Source organism: Agelaius phoeniceus, chromosome 4 (genome assembly GCF_051311805.1).
Source record: "Agelaius phoeniceus isolate bAgePho1 chromosome 4, bAgePho1.hap1, whole genome shotgun sequence".
Classification (NCBI taxonomy): Eukaryota; Metazoa; Chordata; class Aves; order Passeriformes; family Icteridae; genus Agelaius; species Agelaius phoeniceus.
Genome location: NC_135268.1, coordinates 15,201,969 through 15,224,117, shown reverse-complemented (window position 1 = coordinate 15,224,117; position 22,149 = coordinate 15,201,969). Strand labels below are relative to the sequence as shown.

Below are 22,149 nucleotides of genomic sequence, written 5' to 3'. Positions count from 1 at the left end.
AATGAGCACCAGAATCTACCAGCAAATTTGGTAGAATTTGGATTTGGTAGAATACTATCGTGCTAAAGAAATACCTGTGGCAAAAACGTCACCTCTTAACCAGCGACAAGTAAGTTAGACATGAAAAAAAAAATGAAAAATGAAAGCAAGGTGAAGACCTTTGACTATAAGGGCAGTAAGACCAACTTTTACAGCATAATTTTTTTCTGTCTTAATACTACTACTCAGCCTCTGCCATATTTTTTTTAAATGCACATGTAAACCTCCAAAAACTGTCAGAGCTGCACATGAGATGTTCAACCACGATTATATTCCACTGGGCAATATGAGGAAATGCTATCTCTGCACATGAAAAATATTTGGAGTATTAGGGTTTTTGCTTCCCTCTTCCATCTCCCCATGAAAGTAATACTTTATCAAGGTCCACTAATATATCTAATAGTTATGGTTATGCAGTTATATTGCAATATATCATATTATTATTTTCAGAAGATAAAATATTTAGCGATTAAATGGACTGAAATGTTGGTCTTGGTTTTACATACACTATCAGCTACCAAGAATGTGCCTTTAGTCCTTTTGAAAAAACATTGGATAGAGGAAAAAGGAACCGAGAATCAGAACACCTTGAACAAGCACATGGGGTGCATGTGTGGGCAGTGGTGGTGGAGGGATCATACAAGTTGTTGCACTATTCATTCATTTTCAGTTGTAACCTCTTAAATAGGTTGGGTGGCATTCCATCAATTTTAGGAAATTATCCAAGAGCTGAAGTTATCCAAGTGTTGAATCAGATAATGTAAGTTTATTTTGCAGTCTAGAACATTTAGATTCAGTAGAAAAATGCTCTTAAGTAGAAAATGAAGCTGAGAAGAGCCACATAATTAGTTCTCTAACACAAACTCCACTGATGATTCAGTTGATTGACTACAGAAAGTAGCATCTTTCAAGTGCCAGAAATTCTGTAAGTCCAAAGGCATCAAGGAAAATTATAGAACCTATCTCACCTATTTTGTACCTTTTCACCTTGGAGCTACAACAATCAGACAAATGCTTCATGCATGTGAGCAAGAGATAAATATTTTTAATCCCTTCATGAGAGAGGAGGGAAGACCACAGTCTACACTCATGTATTTCTACATAGTCATGTATTTCAAGAAAATATTTGACAAAGGAAAGGAAGCACAGTAGCATTTATGCTTTATGGACATGCACTCAATTCATCCATGCTGCTTTGAGTTTTAGGCACAGAGAGATGAAAATGGTTTCTTCAGGGGTGACATCAGTTTCCCCGAGAAGTCTTGACTCACAACTGCATGTGAGCACCTCCAACATCCTAATGCCACTCATTTAAGATGGGAGAACAGAAAGAGAACTTCTCTCTTTCAGCTGGTTTAATTACCCCGACAGGATGCCAGACCAGACAAGATGGTGCTTCCAGGTTCACTGTACTGTATGCATTTCTGATAAATGGGAAAAGAATAGATGACCTGGCAGAAGGCTCAGACAATAACATGTGATTTACAGGACATGAATGCAGCTACTATAAGATTTATCTGACAGCCCTCTCCGATAGTGGACTGTTGAGTATCCGATGGAATGATTTCTAGTCTGGAAAGTCTGCTACTGAGTAGCCATACACATTATTTATTTATTAGATGTTTTGGGTTGAAACCATTTTTAAATGATGCACTTCACAATGCTCAGCCATAAATTTAGTTTTAAACCCTAGAAGGGAGGTAGTGTTATTGGAATGTGTGTCAGACTGAATTAGGATGAGCAACACTACGCTTTTATAAAGTGGCCTTGAATGCAACGTCAATTCCTTCAAAAATGATATTAATGTCAAATAAGCAGGAACACTTTGCAGTAATATTAAATGAAGGATTCTTTATGTTTTGATAGATTTATAGAAATGTAAGTACACACACAGAGACACGTCTCAAAATGTAGCGTGTCTATCAAAAAACACAACTGTTTTTGTCTTAGAAAAAGCCTTTTGTCTGTGTCTCAAACCACCTGTTTCTCTTTTTTCCTTGTTTTAAACAGAAAGCAATATATCAACATGCAAACACAAAAACATTAAGTAAGGGTCTTTTTCCATATGCCTAAATATATGAGTTTTAAACGAGAAAAGAAATTAACCAGGTGTCACAAATAGTTTCAGAGAATTGTACCTCTTGAATCTTTTTAAAAATTACTTCACCCATTAAAGAGCTGTATTTTCACAAATTTATGAAAAAATGGCAGGATATTATTATTCCATTTTCCACTTCTGTGGAAGAGAAATATAATTCAGCCACAGATCTAAATGAACATCAAAAAAAATGTCAGGTGCTTCAGAAAAACAATCCAAGTATTTACATCATATCTACAATGTTTAAAATGAATTTTGAGAAGGGGTTATCATAAAAAGCACCAAAGATTAATCAGAGCAATCTTTCAATTTCATAAAACGATGGCTGACAAATTTGTGAAGTTTTAAATCAAATTTGCAGATACTTACTTCATAACTACGCCACATTATTTATGTGATTAAAAACTGGTTTTTGACCTGATCTTTTGATCTTTGGCACTGCATCCTCTCCATCTCCTCTTAAAAATTAATTAAAATTTTAGCAAAAGGATATCACTTCATTTCCCACCCTATCTTGCAGGGGAAAAAAAGAAAATAAAAAGAAGGGAAAAAAAAGAAAAAAATCAATCAAGCTCAACCCCATCTCCTCCCAGTATCTGTAAAATGTCGGCTTGAAATTCAATTTCATATCTCTCAAGCTTTCATGTAGCAAAAGACAGTTCACTTCTTAACGAAATAAATCACTTCTGTGATTGCCATGCTGACCTCTTTGAATTAGGAAAATTCAAAGTGAAAAATGTAATTATCACCCCAGAACAATCTGTATACATCTGGAGCTAATTTTAGATTCATTTCTCACATCATTTTTCATATTCTGCCAAAAATTACAGCTGCTATGTAACTTTAAAAAGACTTTGAGGTCTTTGTGACTTTATTGGTTTATTTCTACTACTCCACAAAGAACCACCTCAGCCTGTGCAACTTGCACTGCTAAGCAATCACGGTAGCTTCAATTTGATTAGATTAGCATTAAGTGGCATTGTGACACATATGACAAATAGGTGCATTAGAGCACGTCATTTATTCCTTATCCTTTCCACTTCCCAAAACCAAACAAGTGACGTACAGTACAGAGCACAACATGATTTTAAGAAAGATTAGATTACCTTACCCAAAAAAAGGGGAAAGGTCAAGCACTAATTATTGATACAAGTAGCATGGATACCAAAAACTAATTTTTCTAAATGGCAATACCAGTTGTAAGACACATATTTAATACTTGGATTAGTTTTTACTTTAACATATTCCTGAATGAACAGTAAAATTTGATATATAGATTTCTCAGTAGAAAAGATTCCTTTATAATTTAAATCAGCTGCAAGTTCATATTCTAGAAGTTGTGAACAATGTTCACTTCCAGTACTGCTGTATGTAAAATAATGTCTAAATTCCAAAAGTTCCATAAGGAATATTAAATTCCTTTCAGGGTAAAATGATACCATATTTCCTGAGGAAGATGGAAAACTAGATGAGCAAAGTTCTGGTTACATTCATTAATAATAACCTCACTGGAAAACATAACTACTCTTCACTAGTTCATTGTAAAATCTATTAGGTGTAATCTCCAGAAGTAATTGTTCTTATTGCACTTTATTGACAATGTAGACTATCGATTTTTCACACCTTCTATGATTCTTTCATTTGTATTCATGAAATGTCTATCAGCACACTCTAAATAAATTTGGCAATATAGGCACTAAAACGAATAAATCGATGTGAAGAAACATTAATTTTGCATTATCCTTATTCGTCAGGCAAGCAAACCATAGGGGTTGTAAATGAAGGTCAAAGGTTCTGAAATGGGTCAGAACCCTTGACCTCTAGACCAATACCATTCCCATTAAAAAAGGCTATTTTAAAGTTTTAAGTAGGGGAATTTACTACCAGAAAGGTATAATTTTAAGGCACCAAAAGAAAGGCTCAATAAAAACAGTCTTCCATTTAATTACCAAAAAAAAAAAAGGCAAGAAACCTCCCAAAAAATCCAATTAATAAAGCATACATAATTTTAAGAAAGTTCCTTAGGCTCTGTCTCTTTTTTGAACCACAGCAGAAACAGGCAGTTCTCAAGTTCTTACATATCTAAAATCACTTTGCCTTTAGGAATGTAGAATGTCCCAAACTGATGACAACCAGGGTTGCTTTCTTAAATTTTTCTCAAATCCTTAGTACTTGTCAAATCAATTAGGAATGACAGGGTTTTAAAAGTATTTATCACTCATTTCATAACCTCTACACAAAAGGAAAAATTCTATTTATCCCAGAGGATTCAGCATGTCAAGATGCAGGAATCAATCAGTTTCTTATATATTATATTGATCCTATCTTATCTTATAAAAATGACAGCACAGAATTATGTAGGCATACCATCTTCAAGGTTATGTAAATGCTCAATAGCAAGGAAACAAAAACCCACTTGAATAGACAAAATTACTATTTTTTTTTTAATCAAAAGGCCTTGTACATTATCTTTTAACCTATTACACATGAACCTAAATTAAAAGTAAAATTTAGGGTAAAATTTTATCTGTAATTTCCATTGTGTTCAGATAGATCAATTTCAGACATTACTTAAACCTCACCTGAGAGCAAAGGAGCATCACCAGCTCCACAACTGAACTGCTCGATTTCATGCACACAAGACCTACAAAATGAAAAAAAAAGATACATAAATGCATGCTCTTATGGCACCAGCTATTAACACAAACTGTTTTGAAGTACAATAGATTTGAGGCATTTTGACAAACAAAACAAAATTGAAATTTTCATGCCACTTTGAGTTTCAATTTTGTACTTTATCAGCACAAAATAAAAGTACGTATGTGAAAGGGAAATCATAAATTCCATGCCGTCCATCTAAAAGAAGCAGCTAAAAGTAATTCTTACCCCCATTACTCAGTTTCATAAATGTTTGTATGTCAAAATGATCAGAAGTGTGGTTAACATATGTTATATTAATCCACTGTATCTACATTTTGCTATTTCTCGAAGGATTGGGTCATTATATATGCAGAGAAGGGAAATGGCTTTATGACCTCTGCTTTCTCCATGACGCGTTCTCCTTTCAGCCCCCAGCTATCAATCAAGTTTCCATTTTGTTTCATGGCAGCAGACATCCCAAACACTCTTATTAGTACTTTGACCCTTAACCCCACACTAAACCTAAGCAGAAGTGCAAGCAGTAACCTATTATATATTTTCAGTTTTTTTACAAACTAATTTGAGTATTATTATTTGTATTCGCCTTTTGGCTTGGGTTTGTCTATAACTGGGGTTTAGAACCAAAAAATTGGTTTCATGTGTTCATTTTTGTCCAGACAGTTCATATACTCCCAGTGATTATCCTGCTTTTTCTTTGCTCATCCAATTTATGCAGTACTCATCTACCCATCTATATAACTACACTACAGTCAAAATACTTGGAACCAGAGTCTCTTTTATCTTCAAAAATAAAGCTTTGAGAAAAACTGCTTTTCTGTTTTTTCTTAATAAATTAATGAAATAAATTTGTTCACAAGCCAGCTTCCATTAAAATGTTTATCAGCTAAAATGATGCCCAAATGCATAAACAAAAGTAGAATCCCATCTTTTCGAGTCTCAAAGAAAGCAATTCATACATTTTTCCTTCCATTTCTTCTTACTACAAATGGTAAGCAAGCTAAACTCCTAAACTAAACAACTTTCATTTGTGAAATTTAATGAAGTCTCAATTTTGATATCAGCAGTCCTCAGTGAAGCACTTAGCAGTGTTTGATAGTCTAATTGTGTTTCTGACAATGCTCATATTCAGCTCTTCAAACAGGATGACTGTCCTAATTCAAGAAACAAGTAGTTTCAAAAATGTTTTTAAAAGAACTTTAATTCCCTAAGAAGAAACTAGATCTGTTAGTGCAAACATAGCTCAAGTTAAGCAACCAAGGGATTCTATCATGAGTGCACTTATCACTGGAAGCTGCAACAAGCTCTTCTTGTCACATCTTCAACAGCACAAAACTTGAAAATTTCACTCTGAAAACAGTGGACAAAGCAATTCATATGACACAGTCAAATTTTGAGAAAATTGAAAAACTGGTGTTGCACTGCTAAATTCAGTCTTCCAATATAGACATTTTTTTAAGTTGAGGACATTAATGTCTGCATTGCAGAACTGAGACTCATTTTTAAGCAGAGAGAAACCCACCAGTAGAAAGAAAATGTCATCATCTCAATCTCGACCATTTCATGCCAATCTTCCATCAGGAAGAGCCATGATCACTGCTGTGCACAGGAATCCCAATCTTCTCAGATGTGCCAGAGAATCCTCCTCCATATGACAAGGATTCCTCTTACCTGTATGACTCCCTTCCAATAAGAAACCAAAAAGCCAGGAGCAGACTCACGTGTGAGAGAGGCAGCAGAACACACTCCACTGACATAGTTCCCAAGAACACTTCAGTTCCAACACCCCAGTAAAAGTGTCGTGTCTTGTACCCAACTCGCTACACTACACACTTTACTGCGTATCAAAGAGTTGACCCTGACACCAAAATTTTTCCTAAAGCTCACAAAACACATTTTGTACAACAGCTTCTATAGGACAAATGGCCAGGAGAGTCAGAAAACAAAGGAAGATGGACACAAAGAGGTAGCAGAAATGGAAAAGATGAGGAGTCAGTGACAATGACCTCAGAAGGTTAAAGACAGAAGAAACAAGAGGCAGTCAAATCCAGTGGACAGCACTGTTTGGGAAGGCAAGAAGAAAGTTCCTAAATAAAGAAATTTTCAATCTCCAAGGTAACAAAGAACACAAAACCCCCCTTTTTTTAAATGGAAACTTACTTGTACCTTCTATCAGCAACTCCTGCCCATGGCTGCCCAAAAGAGTCCGAGAAAGAAAGGGAGCAAAATCCACAAAAATCTCTCTCAGCAGTGGGGCAGCTTTTTCCAAAGCATGCTCAAGCCTGTCTGTAATACTAGTAAAGAGATATGTGTAATTAGCAATAAAAGAAAGAAGTTACTGGAATTTTGTAAAAAGGAATATAGATTTTGACAATGTTTAAGTGATATACATGTATAAGAAGGAATTAATCCAACACTCAGTATTTTCCCAAACCTTCATTAGTTCATTGAAAATCAGCAAAAGGACATTCTTAAGTTATGTGGTATCAGAATACCAATTGTAATATCAATAACATGAGCTGCAGCACAGCTGTTCAGATCAATTGGAGAAGTTACCTCATATTGGAGGCAGAATCCTCAGGCACTGAAGAAACTGCAGGAACAGATGGCAATTTTGAATTAGATGATCCTCTTCCTACAAGAGAAAGTAATAATAAACAAATTATATAAGAAAACATTCCAGGGATTAGAAAAGCAGACCAGAAACTAAAGCTTTGAGTCTCAGAAACCACAGTTTTCAACTCTTGTGTGAGGACTAGGTGAACTCCATTCACCCCTTTGTACCTCAAATTTATTTTTTTTTCCATAGAAGTCCTATTTACTTGCATTCATATTTACCAGGTATGCCATGGCAAGTTTTTTAAATGTTGCTTTAGCACATACAGAAATTATTTCAAGGAAGCATTGTAGTTTGTTTCGTGAATGAAGTCAGATTAGGCTGCAGTGATTCCTTCTGGTTTTATAAGCCAGGATCCTCTCTGAACAAATTTAGTAACACTTACAACCCTAGAAATAATGTTTTACACAATGTTTTACAGCTTTACTATGCCTATAATATGCTAATACATATAATAATATTAATAAATAATATTAATAAATAATATTAATAAATAATATTAATAAATAATATTAATAAATAATAATATACAGCCAAATGGTAATGTTTTAAAACCACCTATTTTGGTTAGTGGAAATGTTCACCTAATTTCAAGTGACTTGCACAGAGAACCCTTAGAATTTTTGTCTGAAATTAAAATATGTATTTGTGTCAAAATCATGCAGAAAACAATGAGTGGGTATTTTCAACAGCCAAGCTTAAATTTTTGCAAAACTGAGACTCTGACAGAGGCAGCTATGATAAAATTTTCCATTGCACTGCGGGTGTCATTAGCATGATGGCAGTGGTATAACCTCATTTATGAGTTATTAACTTTGCCACATCAATTATTCAAAGGCTGATAGGGAAGACTGGGTCATTTATGTATCCTACACTTACAGAAAAAAAGCAGTTGTGTTATGTCAAATTGACACTACATGGCTCTCATCAGCAGAGGGAATCTGTAAATATTAAATTCTGCTGCTCCGTATATAGAGAAATACAACCTCCCCATACTGCAGTATGGATTGGTATTAGCAATGATGAACAGGGGGCAAGCTAGACAGCCAGAGACTTCACAGATATTTTCTGCCAGGATAGCAATGGTGACTCACAAATCTTACACTGCATTCCAAGCTATAGAGAGGAATGAATCTTAGCAGACAGGTTTCTGTGCATTTCCCAGGAGCATGACTGCTCCTAGTCCATCTGCAATCCTATCTCTTTCCACCCCGAGACCCTGTCCTATTCTCTTGCCTCTCACCTTGCCAGTTACAGATTTTTATGCTGCTGGAAAGGAGTGGAGGAAAAAAAAAAAAAAGGAAAAAAAGCCTGAAAAAAGAGAGTTTAATCATTTTAGTTCTCACACGTATCTTAGCAAAGGAGTTACCCTTCTTAGAACTGTAACTATAGAAAAATTCCTAATGGTCCCACCTACAATGGAGTTGATTAATTCAGTTAAATGCAACCTGTCTGGAAATTAGCTGCTGAGATCTCAAAACTATCTACCAAAATGTGTCAACTGAAACTTTTCAAAGATTTTCAACTTGAATCAAGTGAAACAGATTTAGAAAGAGATGGCTAAGATAGATCCCTGAATTTATTTCTCCCATCAAATTTCAAACTTCTGCTCCAAAACTCTGGCAACACAGAGCTTCCTCCAAAAAATATCAAGGGCTTCTGGTGGGCAAGGGATTTTTTTGTTTTTCTGTCCAGAGAAGGTAGTTTTCTCCAATCTTATTTAAAGGCAGCACAGGAACTAATAAAATCAATTAGAATATCATAACCATGAAATGTTTTGCTCTTATTTCTTTTTCTTTCTTCAGAGATAGGAGATATCTCTGTGAATGTGATTCATTTGTGTTTTACATAAATTCAACCTGAAGCTCTTATGCTGACTGCTGTATAGGTCTGATAGAATCAGAATGAAAGTGAGTGGGCCACACAGAATGAAGGATAAGAAACTGGTGAACAAAGTGTTAGCTGAAAGCAAAATGAAATGTGAATCTTCTGGGCACTGTATCCTAAATAATTTCTCTAATAAAGACTAATAAAATATATATTCCTGAAAGTTTCAAGGTGATGGCAAGATTTTGTAAATGTTCTCAATATTTTCATGGATACAATTCCATTTTTTTAACAGCTAGTTTTCCACAGCCAAATGACTAAAAAGTATTTTGGCTACTCCCAACAGAAAAGCTGTCAAATGATGTGCTGAAAATTAGAACACAGCCTCCTGCCCAGAAATACAAAGCCTACATAAGGCAACAAAGCCACATGATTCAGTGGTTTGTCAGATAATTTTGTAGCTGTCAAGTTTCTTTCCCTTTTAATTTTTTATTAAGACTTTAAAACTACAATGTCATTTGTCATGAGAATTTTTCTATTTAAATAATTTGACTAGAATACCCAGCTTTCTCCCCAAAGCCCAGCATCCCTATTCTCATTTAACAAGTCCCTCTAACTTGAAAATACTCTGAAGTCCACGTGTCCAAAAGGTGATTTATAGGCTCACACTACCCATAAATGGAAATCAGCACACTGATCTGGGTAGTCCAACACAGTACCAAACTGAAATGGCACACAAAGCCTTCTAAATAAGAAAGTCCTAAACAAACAGGCTGTGGAAGCAGCAATGTCTTGATACAGAAATGCTCACATGTGTTTTACCACATCTAAAATCTGACACCAGTAATCCACTCCTCACTGGGTATGGTTATATAGTCAATACTACATACAACCAAAATCCTACCCTATTAAAGCAAAGATTATCAGGAGAAAATAGGACTTAACAGTGAAGCATAACAGCATGATTTTTTAAATTAAATGAGACAAAAATAATTCTATGGAGCATTTGGGCCGTTATTTCAGCAAAATAACTGAAGGAAAAAATTAGGGAAAAAATAAAATCAAAGGAAACATCTGCAAGGACAATGAGAGGGCTTAATAGCCATCACGAGGCTAGTAAAGAAACATACTCTCAGCCTAGGGTAACTTGGCTTTATTGTTGTTTGTTTTATTTTGTTGGGATAGGTTGGGGCTTTTTTAATTTTCCATTTTGTCAACAAAACTGGTAAAAATACTTTGAGTGAGAAGTAAAGGAAATCACTGACAACACAGGACATGATTATTTTTTCTTTAAGATATATAAAAAACCTGCACAAAACAGATTAGGTATAAATGTAAAACACTGTGAAATTTTAAGTAAATATCAACTTTTTAAAATAGACATAACAGAAAAAGCACTGATAATTTGAATTTAACAAAGCATAAGGGAGGCATCTGATATTTTTTTTGAAGATTACATAAGGATATTTATGGTCTGAATTTCTTCATGCTTATCAACACCTAAAACCACATTCCAAACTTAGATTTTTTTTTCACTAAAAGGGGTGAATCTCAGATTTATCCCAGCAGAAAATTTCAGGGTTCTTTCAATGGGATTAGGCATAGTGATTTTTGCATGCAGATTTTGTTTTGTGAAGGTATATTTTTTACTTTATTTAACTCAGAGGTAGCTTTTTATTACACTTTTTTTCTGCTTTTAGTGAAAAAATGAAAATACTTCAGTAGCATATTTTCATCCACAACACACATGTGGGTAAGTTCAGTAGCTACTTCAAACATGTGGAACTAAACTGACTTATCTCTTCCTTATCCTTTCACTGATAAACTGGCTCCTTCAAACTGACAGTTTTACAGACATTTGCAAGAACATAAAAGAAAATGCAAATAGATCATCTGTCTAGCACCCTTACAGTGAAACCTTATTGTTTATTCAAGGTCCCCAAGGGTCTAAACAAACAGTGTCTCAAGCAATAAAATATTGTTAAAAAACCCTTTGTGCAAGATCCTCATCCTTTTGCATATACACTTACAAAGTGCACTTGGCAATGCACAAGCAGTACATGATAATTTACTTTGTGAGGAGATGGAGATGAAGTATAAAAAACCCCAGAGCTGAATTAAATAACCATATCTCTTATTTTTGTACAACAGACCTTCCCTACATAAATGCACCAGTGCCCTTGGTGGAAGAGGTATGTAGTAAAATAATGAGCTCATTCCGGGGCTGGAAGTGCACAATGCAAGACTACAATGAAAGGTTTTACAAGCTAATATAAGGGATCTGTTACATAAACACATCTGTAGGCTAAACCAAAACAGATTTTATCAAACAACTTGAAAACTTCTCTGAAGAGAAGCGGCTTTAAAACAGTTTTTATACTAACACAGTATCAAGCCATTTCCATGGCATATCATCAGGATCTGAGGTTTTTTAAAGTGTCATTCTGCTTTGGTAACTAGCTTTCAACTACTGTCACCGTTAGGTTGGAATTCTCTTTGAAATAATTACTATAATCCAGTGAATTGCTTGAACAACCTCTGCACTGATGGTAACTCACTTCATGATCATTTTTCTTACTTTAGCTTGTCTCCTGTTAATTTATTTTATTGCATGACTTCAAGTTCATTTTCACCTATGTACAAAAATCAATGAATACCATTCATCTTTGCAAAACAAGCCAACTGCCACAGAAAATTTACATTTTCCTATGTATTGGACTAGAATTCAGGAGTCACAACTCTGTTTTTACCCGCTGTTACTGCTTATCCTGGTGTTTCTTCCAAGCATTCACTTCCTTTGTCACTTCACCCTTTGCCATGGCCTTGTTTACAATTTCACAATTTGGGAACAGCTTGTCCAGAGAAGAAAAAATCCTGTAACTATCTGTGTGTGGCTCAGAGGCAAAACAAGTGAAACTCAAAGAACTTCAAGTAGGAAGGGGAGGAGGCAGACAACAGAAACTGAGTGGAACTTTCTCAGTGTTTTTCTATATTCAGAATGTCAGTAAGGACAAGAGAAAATTCATTCCTGCTTCCTTCAGAATTTTCATATCCCCTCTTCATAAAAATCATATTTGGAAAACCATTTGGAAACCGGATAGTGAAAGCCTCAAGATTGAATTAAAAGACTGAATTAAGGGCATTAATAAAACACATGTGAAATCCTTCAAGAACGTAAACAGAGAAACTCAGAGCATCAGAGAAAACAGTGGGAGTGCAAACTGCAAAACATTTTAAAAAATTCTCACCACTTCAGAACACAGTGACTGTTATGGAAACATTTAAAAGGAAAACTGACCAAAAAAAAATACAGGCATCCTGCTGGCATGTTCACAATAGCTCAGGCAGCTCTACCAAGTCCTGCCTGTCCAAATATTAGTCTTGTCTTAGCAGTAGCCCTTCCTGAAAACAGCATGTGTAAAACCTCTGCGTCACTTCACACATTCAGCCTGTGAGACAACCCAAGGAAGGAACAACTCCAGTGAATTCACCCTTCTTACATTACTACAAGCAAAAATGCTCTTTTGTTCAATACCACCCTTGGTAGTAGGCATTGAATGATTAGCTCAAGATGGGCCCCCAGGTTTATCTTCTCTGGTCATTTCCAAGATTCCAGCAAACCAACAACCCAAATACCAGCCATCAGCACAGACCGATGGGAAACTTCAGATCACAAGGGGCACATCTGTGTTCAGCAAAGGCTTTCTGTGCTATGAAATATTCTGCAGACTGAATGAGTAAAGGCAAAGAAACTTATGCAAAAAGGCTGGAGTGTCTGAGAACAAAACATGTTTTATCCCCTTTTGAAGTATCAGAGGAACAGAGTGAGCTTAGATGGTTCTTTCCAATCCATCAACACTCTGAATTTGGTAGGCCAAGAGTTGTCACAATCCGTGTGATATGGGAGCACCTAAGCATCAAATACCTGAGATGCTCACAAACCATGAGCTACAGTCAAGGTGCAAACTCCAGGAGAAAATATTGGGAAGGAGCCTGATGAATTCTGAGTACACACAAATGGCAGTGGAGGTATCTGGAACCACACAGAGTGATATTTCAACACAAATCCTCCCTTGACCAAGCAATTCTGACATCACATCTACAGGTGGAGGAATATCACATACTATGTAACACTTATTCCCAAATTGAGTGTTTCTACACATTACTATTAGAACACTATCACCTGCTATTTAATCCTATTTCAATGTCTGCATACCACTTTCACCCCTGTTTTACACTAAATCTGCTCAAATCTTCATCATAAAGCATTATGTGTTCATATATTTTACAGGCTATATATTTTATATATTAAAATTAATTATCTATATAATTTATATGTAATATTATGATTTGTATATATAGTATATAATTATATATGTTATCAATTTTTTTTATGTATCAAACAAATGTATATAAAACTCACTTTAAAAAAAGATGAGATGTGGTTTTTAAGATAGGAATAATGTTTAACAGCCTTCATATCAAACATGAATTAGCCCCAAATTTATATTCACTACATAAGCTCCTACCGAATCTCAGCACTCTTTAAAAAAAAGGTTTAATTTATTTCTTAATTGCAAAAGTTAACAGATTTATAATGAGTGGTAGCTGGAAAAAATGAGAACAATGTAGATTCTCTGCTGCATGAAACTAAAACTTAGTGAAAGAATGTGATTTGAACTCAGAGAAAAATTGTATTAATTATATTTTTATTTTATAGGAAGCTTGCTTATTACTACTTCCATCTTCTAATAAAAAACAAATTAAGGCCTTATAGAGAATTCGATTTCAAACTGAAACACGCACAAGTTACATGAGCAACATTAAATGTAAACCACTCCAACTCTGCAAGATTTTTGTTTCCATGCCATTATTTTACAAAGGAAAAAAGAAACCGTCTTATGTTTTAATCTGTTTAAGGCATGATTTCATTTATCCCTTTACTTTTTCTTTTAATTAATTATATTGCCAATCTAAACATGTCTATTTTTAATCCTGATTAGTTTCTTTTTATGCATATCAGTTCAGATTACATGTCCAATTTTTGCCAAAACTTCCAGACATGATGGAAGTCACACAGTTACAAACTGCATTAGTATTGTTTATTGTCTGGATTTCTCATACATTCTACAGGCACAGGAGCACTTTTTTTTTCCTCTATACGTTCCTAAAAGATGACTAAATCTGAAAATCAATGTTCATCTGTCTTGTTTTTATTAAAAGCAAGCGAATACCTACTTCAGAAAGAGTAATAATTAAGCCTACAATGACTCTGGGTTAATCAGACATTAACAAATTAGGAATTATTTTAAACAATTTCAATGTAGGTGACGTTTCACTATTTTTAAAACAGATTAGCTGCTCAGAACCAATCTTCCCCAAAGAACTGTGACATTTCAAAATACAGCTAATTCCACTACTTCAAATATTACTCCTACACGAATATAATGCTACCTCCAGCAGTTCTGGTGGCAATGGATTGTCCCTTTCACTAAGAGTAAGAACATACTATATTTCAATAGCTCTTCTTTTCCTTTAAAATGACTGGAACAATACCTTTTTGATTCTCCCAAGCAATGGAATGGGCAGTTGAAGATGGGAACAAATACCTTCCAGACACACAAGTAGAGAGGACATGGTAACAGACCACGTTTTTTTTCCCCAGTTCTTGCAGTTGGATGTAAATTCACAAAACCAGGAAGCAAGAAACTCAACCATGGAAAAAACCACCAATAATCAGGCACAGCTTGAGATTTCCTTGATTAAGATCCAAATCACTTCTATGCCTTGAAGTCAAACTTCATGGGCACAAAGATCCTACACAGCCTTGTGATTCAGACATGGCTGAGTAGAAAAGCATGGCTTTGACATATCATTTAAGGTTAAACATCATTTATCTCACACAAAACAACCAGAGAGACCAAGGGTTCAAAGGAACACTTGCTTATAAACAATCTACTCCATTTTGTCCCCACTGAAAAAACTGTCCAAAGCAATTGGTTTAGCATCAACACTGAATTTGACCTCAGGCTAAAGCTATTGGAAACACTTGGCTATAATTTCCAGTTCTACTTAGCACTAACACATATACTTGGTCAAACACCTCAGAATTTATAAATAAGCTTACACTTTACATTATTAATTTGTAATAAAAAATAGTCTATAGAATACACCATCTTTATACTACATGTAAGTTAATACAGTATGATTGCTCTATCAAAACAGTGAGAAATCTTGAAATTAAGATAAATATTGCTCAGACAGTTGCATTTGTTGCAACATTAGGGTTTTTTTCTAATACAGTACTATTTTTGCAATTTTTTTCTTTATTTTATTTGTATTCAGAGGGAATGGCGATGGAAATAGAAGCAACAGAAAAAGTGTTTGTATTAAGGTTGCTTAATTTAACCCTTACTTACCAGGAGATTCTCCAGACAAATCTGGGGCTTGGGCTGAATCTAAAGAAGAAACCACACTGACAGCATTTGTAGGAGCACCAATAGCAGCTGTAGAAGAGGAAATGCTTGATTTCTTCGTTGGTACAACAACACTCCTAGGTGAAGATAAAAAGTTAGTAAATTATACTGTATGTGAAGGCTCACACTACTCTGATCCTTTTTTATGCATTTGCACTACTACGTCCTGCAAAAGTTCCTTTGCTTCCCTACTTTCTTTTTCAATCATCTTTTGTAGGCAACCTTAACCTGAGGACACTTCACTTGTTGATGGTACACGTTTTTATGCTACACTTTAATATCTCATCCACCTCCACAGAACCCCTGACTAAAAGCACAAAGTTAGAAGATCACCAGGATAAGGGTTCAGCAACAAGGCTTTTCTTTGCACCTCAGTTTGCCCAAGATTTGGCTTTAAACTTCAGGCAACTATTTACAAATGATGTGGCAGTATTCAACTTCAAGGTGAATTATCAACGTTGAAGGATGCATTGACAGTCTTTTACTCCAGGTATTCTAATGCAGAACAGAAGACTGATTGAAGAAGGACATACCATAGCTAAAAACATCCTAACACATCTGCAGGCACATACAAATGCTCACACATATCAAAAATACAGCTAAGGATGAATTTAAGTATATCTTGCCCATCAAGTTTTATTTATATAACAAATCAAAACATTCCTTGGAGTTAAGATAGAACCTCCATATTTTATACAAGCTAAATGTCAGGCCTTATAGTCAGCATTAAAGACTACATCAGAGGAAAAGATACCAAGTGACAAGTTAGGCATGGAAATTTATCTGACATGTTACAAAGACATGTATTTATGCTATACCAATTTCAATTAAATCGTAGTACTTCATTCCAAATACCTAAAAGGCCTTGTTAAGCATACGTTAAAGGCATTTTTAATTGCAAGTTAGCTCCATAAACATGCAAAACCCCAGCTAATGAGGTAAAGAGTACAGCTGATATATAATGTACTCCCACTGCAGCGCTTACTTTTAATTACCTGGTGTTAACCATAAGCTGAAGATCTTCAACATTCAATTTATTTAATCACATCTTTTGTTGACAGTAATACAACTACACACTGAAAGTATTCCCTTAATAGCTTTAAAATATTCATTTTCTAAATAGAGTAACTCAGAAACTTGACCTAAATTCAGGTGTGAGAACAACCAAAGAAGTTCTTTCAAATATTTCTAAAACAGTTCTTGCTGGAATGGGGAAAGGAGGACTATATTTGAGTCCCTCTTCAGTCACAGGATGTCAAAGGATGCCACAGAAGCTAGCCCACGTTACAGATTAAATCAGCCCTCCTCAATGGCCAGAGTAGGCAGGCACCATACTTGGAGGCAGTACATGTCATATCATTATAGGGGTGACTGCTAATGTTAACTAGTCACTAAAAAAATAGAAGCAACAACACCTGAGCCCCAAGTCAAGATACTGTGCCTAAACTATGAATTTTGCTCGTATGTTCATGTCTGTTTCCCTGAAACATGAACAATGGGCTAAGAAATAGGTCATATATTTAGAGTGCTTTTAAAATTATTGTCACATTACCAATTAATTTTGCACCATGCAGGTATAAGAAGGGGATCTCTCACTCAAGAGTCTGTGACATTCACTGCCTGGAAATTGCTCCTACTATTCTGTAGCACACATCCAAACCCCTGGAAGGGGTTAGGAAATGAATACAAGTTTACAGAGTACAAATACACCCACATACAGTAAACTTTGAGATATTTTTCCAATCTTCACAATTCAGCACCGAAGTCCAGGTATACTCCTTTAGAGATTTTAAGTCCTTTCACTGTACAGATATCCAATGCAAGAAATACTAATCAATAATATTAAACCTAAAAATGTATAACTTCTCATTATAAATATGTATCTATTCAGGTGGTCTCCACGAGACCTTGGTGCATGATCTGGAAAAATTTCTTTGCACACCAAGCTACAGAAATAATCATCCATTTGCTGTTAACTAATACAGACACAATTATATTGGATATAATACATTTGATTTAGGAGAAAGTTCAGTGACAAATTTTGGTGCACATATAGATGGAAGTTGTGCACACATAGGTTGTGTCTGTTCAAAAACATATAATTCATGTAAATAATTTTAAATTGGAAAACATCAAATTACCTTGAGGGTAAAAGCAAGTCCTTTAGAGAAGCTTTCTGTTTCAGAGCTAATAGTCAATCAGAATTCTCTCAAAAACATCAAATCAGAATGGTTGTGTCCTCTGAATGCCTATGAATGTTCTGGTTTTACTCTCTGACTCTACTAAGACCCAGGAACTACAAAACAGGTGGCATTTAAGTCATAAAGAACATACCAGAACCACACCTTAAAAAACAAAATACATACAGGGCAGGATTTTGACCAAATTCAGTATTAGAAAAGACCTATTATAGATGAATATCAATAAATGAACAATGCTGGAAGCATCGAGAAGGACTTTTAGAAGAGCTTCAGCACTACTAAAAGCAGCTCCTCACAGGGCAAGTGACAGCTCTGGACCTGCACAGGAGCAAGGATGCCTGGCCTGGAGCAAGGATGGCCGTGTGCAGACAGAGCTGTTACCTTAACAGTGCTCATCTGCAGCCAGCAATGAGGGCAGGCAAAAGAAATCCCAGCTCCAGCAGCCTTCTGGCACAACACTACAGATTATCATTCCTTCCTGTAAACTCCTCCTGACCTTCAGTGTGCTGAAGTGGAGCTGCACTGAGGGAGTAGTTTCAGCAAGTTGTCAGAGTCTCTACAGCTGCCCAAGGAGAGGTACATTCAAGGAAAAGAATTAAGACTTTGAGTTTTTCCCCCTGGACTGCAATAGACAGCAGTAAATGACCAGAACAGTCCCTTCTGCTTTTTCAGATCTTTTGTCTATCTCCTCACCTTCCAAACTGTACAAGTTTGGGAATACATCTATAGCTGCTACTCTAACTTTCAGGAACTCACTTGACATGAAGTATACTAAAAAGCATTCTAAAAGTATACTACAGTATACTAAAGTAGTATATTTTAGTATACTAAAAAAGGAACTATATTCTAACACTCACTTTCAGTATAATTTTCAGCATCTAGCAATGGCATTCACTACAAGAAAGATATTCAGATTACGAGCACAAGAAATCTGGCACTTATTCTATTCACAGCTGTAAAGCAGAGCTGCTGCTTTAATTTATTTTTTTTTAATTACCCAATATTATTCCTCTTGCTTTGATTCAAGGCATAAAAATGAATAGCTACAGGTATCAGACTTTGAAATATAAGAGAACGTGCTACCTTATAAACAGGACACAGGGAAATGCCTGAGTATTCCAGTGTCACCGCATGCTTCAAACAAGTGACACCAACTCTCACAAACTTTTCTGAGAGATACACATTGGTTACTATACCCCACTGAAACAGAACCTCTAGCTTTTAGCTAAAGAATAAGACTTCAACAAATCTACTTCATAAATTCAACAGCAAAAAGGTCCTGTTGTACTTTGTACCCTTAAAATAAAAGAGAGGCATTGAACATGTCACCGTGGAGCTCAGACTACTTCTGAACAGAATTGATTTTAGATAGTGATCTGGAACAGTCAACTGAAATTATTGCTATTTTTGAGCCAAAATAAAATAAACAGTATGTCTGGTGAGGAAAGAAGGTCCCTTCCAAAAGCTGTGTCAATCTGATGCACACAGCCAAAAGAAGTGCTGGATATTGTTTAAAAGCATGATGCAAGAAAACCCCAAATTGTGAATTTTCCTGGTCTTCTGGTCAGTTGCCATGGCTTTCTGATGCAAAAATCCTTGAAGGAGGTCAAGAACCACAAACCAAAACACCCAAGTATCCTGACATACTGACTTTCTAGCTGTGCACTGCTGCAGTACGGGTAATGTAACATTTATTGCCAGGGATGTCTTCCCTTTCAACAGGGCAACTGACCAATGTTACAGCTGCAGGATTTGCTTTAGGAGTTTCCATTCCAGGCCTTCTTCAAAGTTATGAAAGTACATGGAAAAGCAAACTAAGAATGTTGAAGCATAAACATCGATCATGTTTCTTTATTTACATTCTGAACTTCCTACATTTTTTCCTTCCTTGATATTTTCTTTGAATATTTAGGTGGAATTGCAAATGTGTTCCAAAGAAATATTTTTCCACAACCAGTGTTCCTTTGTATTCTTCTTTTGAAAGATTATTTAAATGTTAAAATAAGAAAAATGAATGCAACTGGCATAAACAATGCGAGACAGTGGAAAAATGAGTTTAAATATTGTAGCAAATAAACTACATAGAAAACATGAAGTGTTCAGCATATTATTAAATCAAGTAAATTTGTCAGAACTGTCCTAAAAATTGATGTACTTTCAACTTCCTTCAAATAATAGGGCACTTGCTTTTAAAGAGTACACAGATAAGACAGTCCTTTTTCTGTAGCTAAACTGATAAGTGTTTTCTGAAAAAGTTAATTGCTACGCATATGAAAAATATTCATCAACAAGCTGCTTTATATTCTATTTCCTCAGATCTACAAAAATAATATATTTTACAAAACATCTGTAATCATGATTAATTTTATCAGAATATGCACATTAAGCAACCTCACACAGGGGCAAAGAGGCTTCATGTGGAAAAAAGTATCAATACATTTCAGTCCTTAACATTCATATCAATTAAATTCTATTTCTTGGTTACACCTGTATATTAAAACATCCATTATATTGAGTTTCAGCTACAGGATAAATAAAATTTTAAAAGTACACTCCTCTTGCAAGGAGACTTCAAGCACTATGGTAAGAACAACACTTAAGCTGCCTCATTTATATGACTATATTAGATGTTTGCCAGTTTTGATTTAAAATCAAATATTTAAGGTTTAAAATAAGAATTTACAGCGGGGAACTGATAAACATAGGCCAGACATAGTGAGAACCAGCTACCATAAATACATCTTAGCCAGAAGGTCAGTGTGTTATTAGTCCCAATTATGCTGAAGTGTAAGAAGTCTTCGTGTTGCAGACAATTATTCACTGCTGAATGAGCACAGAGCACTGGGCTGAACACTGACTTCCATCACAGACAAAGGCTTACGCAATAATGATCTATTCTGTCAAATTCCATAAGGATTTACTTATTGAACCCTTCCCTGGTTTCAGTTCACTGATTCTTCTGTTTCAATATAAAGATGGAAAATACCTACAGCTCCTAAAATTTTAGCATTTTCCCAAGTATTTACTTTGCATTAAGTTGGCAAGTCCCCATTTCTTTTAAATATATTTCAAGTATACAAATTTTCCTTGGATGCAAGTCAAATATTCCTAACACAACATGAGGCAGCCCAAACTGATGACCTCATTGTAATTTAAAAATAGTTGCAAGAGCTCTGATTCCTCTTGACATGCAAGAATTTATACAGATTTAATTCTTAGTTTGTTTTGGTTTTTTTAGCACTGAAAAGCAATGCAGGTGACAGTTTGTCTGTACCCCTATAGGATAACGGCTTTAATTCAAAACTGAAAGAAAAAAGCCTTGTTCCAGGCTACCAAAACGATGGCCACTGCAAGACTCCTGTGCAAAGAGCAAAAGATCAATAAAGAGGATCAGAGACTTATTTTTACCTCTATTTTGTGAGCCAGGAAGGCAGCCTGCCATGTCAGTGTCCTTCTATGGGCTCTGCTGTCTGTGGATAATACCCATTGTCTTATGTCTCCCTTGAAATATCCAAGGAGAAAGGAAGAACAAGAGACTCTTGAAACCATGAGGGATCAGAGAATGCAGGGAGGGGAAGAGAAGATATGATAGAAAGAATACAATCAATTTTGCAAGAGAACTTTAAAATCAGTTTGGCAGGGAGAAGACTTCAAATGGTTTGCCTCTTTGGTCCCTGCAGAATGCAAATTGCTGGTGTGCTGAAAGAGCTGAGCTTTCCATCACAGCACGTGTGCCTTTATCTAAAGATTCCCCATTCTCATATTCTGTCTCCACCAACACTTGGCAGATTTAATCTTGTCTAAAAATAGTTTACTCTTTTTGCATTGAAGGCCCAAATCAATGAAGTCTAAGATGTATCCATTCCATATAAAAAGGGACTTGGATGAAATTTAACTGAAATTACCACAACCAACTACTACAAAGGCATATGCACACCACTGACTGACAAATGAGTAAACACAGGCTAAGCCAAACTAAGCAGCTTACAGACAATGTTCCAAAAAGAAAAACAGGGCTATTAACATATCTGTTCTGCAAGTTGCAGCACAGCTGCAGATTTAAGCTCTATGGTACAAGATCATGATTTAAGAACCCATATTCCTCTGAACCCTCAGCATCAGCCTCCCATAATGACATGGTTATTGAATGTTTCCACAAAGAGCAGCAGAAGCCAGAAGAGACTGAGGTTTTATTTTAAAGCATACAGTAAAAATGGCAAGTGATAGCTTATG

General features: G+C 35.5%; 1 protein-coding gene across 6 annotated transcripts in view; it reads right to left on the bottom strand.

The window, feature by feature from the left end:
• LRBA (LPS responsive beige-like anchor protein) overlaps window positions 1-22,149 on the bottom strand; it is a 369,517-nt gene that overhangs the window by 263,584 nt on the left and 83,784 nt on the right. For 5 of the 6 annotated variants that reach the window (XM_054633381.2, XM_077176952.1, XM_077176953.1 and 2 more), the window contains 4 exons: window positions 15,659-15,792; window positions 7,352-7,430; window positions 6,956-7,089; window positions 4,720-4,781 (listed from right to left, as the gene is read on the bottom strand). In XM_054633381.2, coding sequence (XP_054489356.2) covers window positions 4,720-4,781; window positions 6,956-7,089; window positions 7,352-7,430; window positions 15,659-15,792 — 409 coding nt within the window. The remainder of the gene's footprint in view (window positions 1-4,719; window positions 4,782-6,955; window positions 7,090-7,351; window positions 7,431-15,658; window positions 15,793-22,149) is intronic. The other variant, XM_077176954.1, reaches the window with a different exon arrangement.